The sequence below is a fragment of the Sinocyclocheilus grahami genome, unplaced genomic scaffold, assembly GCF_001515645.1.
Source record: "Sinocyclocheilus grahami isolate Dianchi unplaced genomic scaffold, SAMN03320097.WGS_v1.1 scaffold341.1, whole genome shotgun sequence".
Taxonomy (NCBI): domain Eukaryota; kingdom Metazoa; phylum Chordata; class Actinopteri; order Cypriniformes; family Cyprinidae; genus Sinocyclocheilus; species Sinocyclocheilus grahami.
The window spans coordinates 448,999-458,855 of NW_015505520.1; the positions used below are offsets into that span (position 1 = coordinate 448,999).

A 9,857-nucleotide genomic window follows, 5' to 3' on the forward strand; every position below is an offset into this window, starting at 1 on the left:
ACAAAATGGGATGCTTTAAGGAAAATGTATAGCCTATGTAAGCATTAGGCCTAAATAAAAATAACAATTTGTTTTCATAAAAAAATTTTTTATGTTTCAGCTGTTCGATCGCGCCGGCACCTCACACGCACACACCCCACATATTCTAGCAATTCAAACTTTCATCGCAGTCTGTTCATTATCAAAATAAAATACAGTCAACCAAACATATAAAAGGTTACACTGGTCAGTTTAAATAGACCGTTGTATGCTGTTATGCCAAGGACTTTTTTGCTCATGTGAAGAGGATGATCTTTTCCGTCGATATGCGAATGCGTGTAAAGTACAAGCCTAGTTTACATTATAAATAATAGTTTAACATTCAAATACATTACGAATATGGAAACATTTGGATTTGTGCCGAATGAGACGTGAGCAATAAGCTCCAAATACATCCAGCCAAACCCGCGCTCGCTCCGTTCTCGTACCTGCATGCACTGTCACGATTTAATGCACTGTAAATGCCATATTTTTAAAAACAAATAGGCCTACCGCAACGCAAAAATTCAAAATCTGACATTTTCCAGAACAGGATCCAGCAGGATCAAATTAAGTACTGGTCATAATACTCACATAAAAATGTTTAATGTGAGCAACAGTGTGTTTTGCTGCAGCAGCGCCGATGGAAGCGGTTCACTGACTGGGCAGCACAGCCACACGCGCCACAGGTACGTTTGGGATCATTTTATTGTAAATGCCATAATGTCAGTTGAAAACATTGCAATTGTGTTTTAAAATACAACAACGAGCACCACGAAACCATTTAAAGAGGCGCGTTCAGCGGTCTCCGTGACGGGATAGGAAACAGTCAACAAAGTAAAATGATCTCAAACGAGTTCTCTTCATTTTATCAAATGATCATAATCACATCTATTCATTTTACAATCCTGCTACTAGCATTTTATTCAGACTAAATCCACTTTAAATCGGGTGAGAAAGCGGGGTTTTTTTTGAGTAACTTTTGCACATCCTGTCATTCCGGGCTGCATAGACGCATTTTGCAGCATTAAGGTTAACGATTAATCGATTAATTGATCGTTAATTTAAACGACGATCGATCATGGAAATTATCGAAAATTGACATCCCTAGTAAGGAGTCGTTACAGTAGAGAATGAATAGCCCTTAACACCTTGAAGGGTGAAATGTGTTGATGGAACAGATATGTATCACAACAACACACACATAGACATGCATACACTAGGGCTGTGTATCACCAGCAAAGTCACGATACGATACATATCACGATACAGAGGCCACGATATGATACATATCACGATACAGGACTGCACTGAATTTCACCTCAGAAGAATTTAGTAAAACAGCAGTTTATTAAACAATGCATACCATAGGGCCATTGCTAACTATTGGCAGAACAGGCAGTTGACATCTGCATTATGGCCTCTATAACTGTACCACAGTACAATATAGGTAATGGCATTTGTTTCATGTTTACATTGGGCACTCCCCACCAGGTACAATTATATTCTGATTGTTTGCATCTTGTTTTAAAGCCCATAAATAATAATGTACTCGTTCTAATAAATATATATAGTAATGCACTCAATCTAATATATTAAAATCATATTAACATTGCTGGTAGGTTCTCATTGCACAAATCAACACACTCTCTATGTTTAAAAAATAAAAATTAGAAGCGTTCAAAACTAATGCGCTGTCTTCACTGTACCTCACGCACACACGTTTAGTCAGATCACTCTGCGCGCACGCACAGACATTCTTTTTCGCATTTAGACAAACTTTTTAGTGCTGCCCCGCAATTTTATAAATAAAATAGCTTAATCGCTGAAGAGCTACATTATCTTTCTCAACAAGGAGCTGGTAACATCATCGTTTCTAAAGCAATTAAATTCACAGCTTCACTGTTAATAGAGAAACGCAGCAAAACGGTGGTAATTCATACATACAAAGCCTCTCTCTCTCTCTCATAAATTAACACTTGATGAATTACACTTGTCTGAGAATAGAATATTGAAGAGGAGATCGCTAAACTGCAAGCTAACTGGTGTTTTCAGAAAGCAAGCGCTTTTATCCACAGTGGAGAGAGAGCGCACGCAAATCGTTGCCAGGTTGACAAAAACAATTAAAAAAAAAAAAAAAGATATTTCCGTATTGCGCAAGTATGAAGCTCTGTTTCGGGGATTACGTCTCTATATATCAGGCAACCTCGGTTGTTTTCCTCTGCGGCCAGATTAAACCTCGTTGTAGCCTATACAGTATATTATGCTCTATTCATTATTTCTTAGAAACCTTGCACTTTTCGACTCCGTTTTAAACGGTGTTCTTGTATTCAAATTAAGTGCGGTCCACTGCACCGCACGTGCCACAATATCGATACAGGGCCAGCTGTATCGATACTCGTATCATCAGATCTCTGTGACGATACATCGTCGTATCGAACACAGCACTAGCATACACATGCACTCAGTTTGCAGTTAACGCGCATGTGAATGGTAGAGTGTTTGTTTAAAGGGGGGGCAGCAATGCCGCACAATGTGATCTTCTGCATGTCTTATTTCATTATGCTGATCATGCACAGAGGACCACAAAAGTGATACCAAACTCAGGTTTCTATGTGTTTTCCTGCATGTTTCATGATGTTTGTTTATGAACGTGAATTGTGGTGAATGAATGGATTCATATATGATTACACCACTAATTGTGTTGTGCTTTCACCTCAATTATTTAACAATACTGCCATTGGTTTAAAAAATATTAATATTTCCATGTGTCTGGAAACAGCAGCAAAATTAACTTTGGAATGTGAATAGTTCTGTCAATGTGTGATGAGATCAGATGTGTAGTACATAAATTCTCACCTCACTGTAGGAGGAATCCCAGGCGCTGTCTTCCTCTGTGTCGGAGCGCTTACGAGATCTCTTTCTTCTGATGCTGTTCTCGCTCTCATCTGGAAGAATAAGAGGTTATAAGAAATTTCAAACACTTACTTTTTACAATTCCGATTATCTTTATGACTAAAAGGAGTAGTTTCTTCCACTGTTGGAAGGAAAAAATTCAAGTAATTACGCTGGCGCCGCATGAACGCACACAGTTAAGCATTGCTACCTTGACAATGCAGCCTGTTCATTATCATAATAAAATGCAGTCAGTCAAACATATGGAAAAAAACTATGCAGTAAAAAAAAATATATGTAGTAAAATCTGTTAAGGTTAAGTGTTAGCACTGTACCGCCATGCATGATGTAGCCTAAAACATTTTGTTTTGCGTGGATATGGGAACGTGAGTGAAGTACATAATAAATAATAATTTGCCATTCAAATACATCGCGAATACGGAAACATTTGATTTTGTGTGGAATGAGAGACCCAACGTTGGTTTCAGTTTCATTTTAACCTAAATGAATTCGTTTTGGCTTGTCATTTATATTGTTATAGCTTCTTATATTTTAAATTCTTTAATTATTTTCTAAATACTGTTAATTGATAGGATTTGTTGTGGAGTGAGGGGAACTAACACTAGCTATGTTTACAGTGTTTATTATAATGTTTGTAAACATTTCAAGTCAGCATTAGGTTTATTTCTGAATGAAATAATAAAATGCTACTTGTTTCCCCCCCCCCCTAAAAACCATTTTTTTAATATGCGTAGCGTATTTTAACCATGCAGCAAACTGTTTTAAATATTTTGATAAATTACTGAAAAGATAAATAATTAAATTACTTTTTAAACCGTTTAACTGATTGTATTATGGTTGTCGGACTAAAAATACTACATTGCTGTTTGTACTGTTGTAAAATACATTCATAAAAAAAACAAGAATATATATATATACATATATACTAAATACATTTCTTTTAAATGTATAGCACAATAATGGAGGCAGCAACATATGATAGAGAGGACAGAACAAGAAAGGCTATTAATAATCTTTCATTGTGCAAAAGTATTATAATATGAAGGCTCAATCCAGAGTGGCACAAAGCGCTTATGTGCATCCAGTGCACAGAATGATACACTTGAAGCAACACAGAGTCACAGTGTGCAGTGCTCCACATAGAGAAGTTCAAAGCACAACGTGAAGAGATATTGATGCGTAGTGTATTATATGTGTGCGATAGTTTATTGAGCCTTTTCTTTGAACAGTTTTAAACTTCACTTACTGTGCGCTCTTAGAGAGAGTTTCATCGTCTTAACTGTAGTAACCGAACGCGACACGCATTTTGAATGCTGAATGGAGATGTCAGACAGCCGCAGCGGAGAGAAGAGTTTACATGAACTTGAATTTAAGGACTTAAATACTCATCTGTACCTCACACTGAGCTATGGAACAGCTTCAGAACACTTGAAATATAGTGCACAAGAACTTTATGGTGCTTTCATGGGGCTTAACAATAACACAGAATAGTATATGCAGAATATAGGATTTGGATCGGTCTCGTCTGACCGATACCCGATCCGGTAGAAAATGGCAATATCGGAGCCAATACCGATACTGAGTATCGGATCGGTGCATCCCTACTCCAAGGTAGGTCACATTCTTGTTAAAATAAGACTAGTGTGACAGAATTGCTAAAGTTATATCCAGTATTTAATATTTAATAATAATTATCAGGATACCTAGCATTCACATGTAAAAACAGGTTTAAATTTTACAGGAATTACATCTAGTACTAGTGATAAAATGAAAATGTATATATTAAATCGGGTCTGTATACCTGCAGGTGAGGCTGCGCCTCCGTTCTGTTTGGGGCAGAAAGGTGAAGGTGGCTCTGCCGCAGTCAGCGGGCTGTTCTCATTGGTCATCTCCAGACCGCTGTCGTTTTCTGACAATCCCTCTCCTACTGACATGTCACCATTCACAGCAGCCTGAAAAAAAGAGACATTCTGTTTAGAACATCTGGACAACTCACAATCTTCAATATAGACAAGCAAAACTTCTTATATTTTAAATTCTTTAATTATTTTCTAAATACTGTTAATTGATAGGATTTGTTGTGGAGTGAGGGGAACTAACACTAGCTATGTTTACAGTGTTTATTATAATGTTTGTAAACATTTCAAGTCAGCATTAGGTTTATTTCTGAATGAAATAATAAAATGCTACTTGTTTCCCCCCCCCCCCTAAAAACCATTTTTTTAATATGCGTAGCGTATTTTAACCATGCAGCAAACTGTTTTAAATATTTTGATAAATTACTGAAAAAATAAATAATTAAATGACTTTTTAAACCGTTTAACTGGTTGTATTAATCGGTAAAAATTCTTACCGTCGGTTAACCAGTTCAAATGAATATCCCTAGATCAAATATAAGTGAATAAGTGTCGGACTAAATCTGGTAAAATACTACATTGCTGTTTGTACTGTTGTAAAATACATTCATAAAAAAAACAAGAATATATATATATACTATAAATCAAAATACATTACTTTTAAATGTATAACACAATAATGGAGGCAGCAACATATGATAGAGAGGACAGAACAAGAAAGGCTATTAATAATCTTTCATTGTGCAAAAGTATTATAATATGAAGGCTCAATCCAGAGTGGCACAAAGCGCTTATGTGCATCCAGTGCACAGAATGATACACTTGAAGCAACACAGAGTCACAGTGTGCAGTGCTCCACATAGAGAAGTTCAAAGCACAACGTGAAGAGATATTGATGCGTAGTGTATTATATGTGTGCGATAGTTTATTGAGCCTTTTCTTTGAACAGTTTTAAACTTCACTTACTGTGCGCTCTTAGAGAGAGTTTCATCGTCTTAACTGTAGTAACCGAACGCGACACGCATTTTGAATGCTGAATGGAGATGTCAGACAGCCGCAGCGGAGAGAAGAGTTTACATGAACTTGAATTTAAGGACTTAAATACTCATCTGTACCTCACACTGAGCTATGGAACAGCTTCAGAACACTTGAAATATAGTGCACAAGAACTTTATGGTGCTTTCATGGGGCTTAACAATAACACAGAATAGTATATGCAGAATATAGGATTTGGATCGGTCTCGTCTGACCGATACCCGATCCGGTAGAAAATGGCAATATCGGAGCCAATACCGATACTGAGTATCGGATCGGTGCATCCCTACTCCAAGGTAGGTCACATTCTTGTTAAAATAAGACTAGTGTGACAGAATTGCTAAAGTTATATCCAGTATTTAATATTTAATAATAATTATCAGGATACCTAGCATTCACATGTAAAAACAGGTTTAAATTTTACAGGAATTACATCTAGTACTAGTGATAAAATGAAAATGTATATATTAAATCGGGTCTGTATACCTGCAGGTGAGGCTGCGCCTCCGTTCTGTTTGGGGCAGAAAGGTGAAGGTGGCTCTGCCGCAGTCAGCGGGCTGTTCTCATTGGTCATCTCCAGACCGCTGTCGTTTTCTGACAATCCCTCTCCTACTGACATGTCACCATTCACAGCAGCCTGAAAAAAAGAGACATTCTGTTTAGAACATCTGGACAACTCACAATCTTCAATATAGACAAGCAAAACAACAACAGAACTCCATCCCAAGTCACCTGGCACAAATAAATGGGTGTGTGATGGTACAGGTGTTCGGTATTTCCATTCATAAAAAAGATACTAATGGTGGGCAGGCCCAAACATCTCTACAACATCACTGTCACTCTAACATAGTGCCCATTATGGTTATCAATGAATGGTGACATTTAGCACCAGAGTCTGGGTCATGCTAACCAGCCAAAACTCCACCACTTGACCCTTTCTTTTGCACTATTTTGACAGAAAATATTTTTACCTCTTAGAGGAAAACTAGACATATACACCTGAAGAGAAACACGTTTAATTCCATCAAGTACAGTCTTAAAACACCTAGTGAAAAAGATAAATTTCTCAATAGCAAGGAAAAACTCCATCTCACTTCTTTTCTTGAAATGCCTCAAAAGAGAAAGATGAACATATATGCATACATATGTACAGATATACAGTATAATCTCATGATTTACATTGATTAAATCAAATTTGGTAAATGTGTTAAACCAGTGAAATTAAACTTGGGGGCACAAGGTTGAAAACCCCTGGGCTACTAGACGTCAAATCTATCACCTGTTCTGGCAATCTATTACGTACACAACAAAATAAAATAACAGAATGTTCCTTTCTCTGATTTGCTTCGATGATATACAGAATACAAAAACCCTGCCGGTCTTGCAACCCTCTATATTGTGAGTAAATCACTCGCATATGCGACTAAATCTTCACTCTGGGCGACTAAATTATGTCTAATATTAGCCGATGGCTAATAAATTCTCAGATTTTAATCGCCAGTGTGTGAGTTGGAGGCTGAGTATATGATTAGCACAGATATATTTTCACTCACAGTCACAGAACACTCTGACTGAGAACTTCAGAGTTTCACTCTCCGTCAAGCGATCTGTGCTATTTTCCAGTTCATTTGAATGGATGCGCAGCGCACCTGTGTTTGTGTATTTGGCGTAACGTAATCTCTAGTGTGAAGGCGCACGACTCGCTGACGCTTTCTCTCACATGCGCAAAGAGAAGGAGCGAGCGAGAGTCTTACATAACATGCAGAATTGATGCGCTACATGTAAACGATATACTTTGTTGTATTTTCCTGTAAAAATAACAGAGTTCCTTTGGAATTCTTCAGCTTTTAAGAACTGCCGGGTTTTCCTGTAGTAGGCAGAACTAATGCGCAAACGACAATCTCATTGGCTGGTCCTCACCTATTATCGTCCCTGTTTTGATTTCAGCGAATCAGTTCGAGCAAACGCACACAACCTGATTAATATTCATGAATCCTGTAGCTCATTAATCCTTAGTGCATTTTTATATTGTTCTTATTAGTAGAATTCGTATAGTAATAATAATATCTTATCAGTATTATTGTTCGTTTTATTTTTACAGGAACACTGAATGACCAAAAAAAGCACCAGCCCTAAGTTCATGGTTACCAAGTTTTAATTCTAATTACTAAACTTATATTATTAAATAATACTTGATTATCATATTATAATACTTGACAAACTGATATTAAAAAGCTGTATATATATATTACATATATTACATATATATATTAGGGGTCGACCGATTATCAGCCTGGCCGATTATCGCCGCCGATATTAAGCGTTTTTATGATTATCGGTATCGGTCATTTTCAAAAACGATTCGCCGATAAAATAACTTAATTTTGAAACACGCTATTTGGCTCTGATGCAGCCTGTCAGAACTCACCACTCTGTGGCCTAAAGCAGTCTCCGCCCACCGCTCATCTGATTTGTTGGGAGTCATGAGTCCGACCAATCAATGCACTCCGAAAGCGCTTGCTAACTGGAGCAGCTTCGGTGATCACGCATCAGCTGTCTCTCAAGGCAGCAGCAGACGTTGCTTAAGTTGCAATAAATCCCAATCCACTAACATTGCACTGAAGTTGCAAAACACCTCAATATTATCTATGATTTCCGCGATGCGGAGAATGGGGACGGAATCGTGGAATCCAATCATATAAATGGAATTTACTGTATGACGCGGAATGTCACGGAATTTGTCAAAGTTTGGATGAATTAATCAAAAGTAGGTCAGTACACTTAAATAGAGTCGCAATATGGACTAGTATCTGTAAATATTCAGCCGCAAAAATCCTGTTTAAATATGAATCCAGCATGTTCTGCGTGTCTCTGTGTATGTAAATGGCACAGACGCGCGGTGTTGTGAAAGTGTGTGACGCTCGTGGTGATTTCAGCTTCTGTCGTCTCACTACATGAGGACATAAATACATGAACAACATCCCCAGAACTGCTCTGACTCCCTCTAAGAGTCACTTCATGATCATTTGACAGTTTCATTGGAGTAAAACTATCTTCATATCATTTACATAGACCTACAGTAGTTCCTCATGGCAACCCGTCAAAATATAAATTCGGGTTAGCTTAATGAAATTATCAGAAATATATTACTGTGGTGCAGTATGATGTACATAATACTACTCAGTACTCAGGGATGAAAGTTTTCCGTCGCTATGGCGGATTTCCGTCAATTGGAAAAAATTAGGGGAAAAGAAACATGTAGCACATTGTTGTTGTTCTGCCGGTGTTCTGACGATTTGTTGGTAGCATAATCTGATAGGTAGCATTATTTGTCAGAACACCAGCACACCAACAATCCTCCCCGCCACGGCTGCAGCTTCTCACTGACAACATAACGCCAAGCGCTCTTGATTACAAGAAGAAAAGCACTGCTCTTAAACTGGGTGTGTGACAGGTATGGCTGAGGAATGGGGTTTGGCAGAGAAAATTTTTTTTTTTTGCTTTAACCCCTGACTACTACAACAATTATTACAACTTTTGTTTAAAAGAATAATCACACAATACGCTATTTCTTCCATGTTTTAATTTTAATGGTAAACCCATTAAATAAAGAGTTTGCCGAAAAATAAAGAGTTTAATTCTTTAAAATAAAGAGTTTACTGTGGGAGTACTACACTCAACCAACACCAGGGAAGGCAGTTTTTGTCAGAGCCCTTGTTATTCTTAATTTTGACATTAATTTTCATTTTTACACCAGACATATATATCGGTTCAAAATATCGGTTATCGGTCTACTTGATCTGTAATAATCGGTATCGGCATCGGCCCTGAAAAACACATATCAGTCGACCCCTAATATATATATATATATTATAGTATTTCAGTCTGGCGAGTAATTAATTAATTCTTTCAATTTAATTTCTCATCAGGTTTCTTTTGTTGTGCCAGAAGCGGTTGTGTTGTGACTTGAAGAAGAAGATCAGTCCACTGACAGAGCAAAGTGTCAACACAAACTGTACAACCAATACATGG

At 37.4% G+C, this 9,857-nt stretch overlaps 1 protein-coding gene across 2 annotated transcripts in view; it reads right to left on the minus strand.

The window, feature by feature from the left end:
• LOC107603157 (DNA (cytosine-5)-methyltransferase 3B-like) overlaps positions 1-4,881 on the minus strand; it is a 41,540-nt gene extending 36,659 nt beyond the window's left edge. For both annotated transcript variants that reach the window (XM_016295872.1, XM_016295871.1), the window contains exons 1-2: positions 4,736-4,881; positions 2,878-2,966 (exon numbers count right to left, since the gene is read on the minus strand). In XM_016295872.1, coding sequence (XP_016151358.1) covers positions 2,878-2,966; positions 4,736-4,868 — 222 coding nt within the window. In that variant the 5' untranslated portion in view covers positions 4,869-4,881. The remainder of the gene's footprint in view (positions 1-2,877; positions 2,967-4,735) is intronic.
• Positions 4,882-9,857: the final 4,976 nt, after the last annotated feature.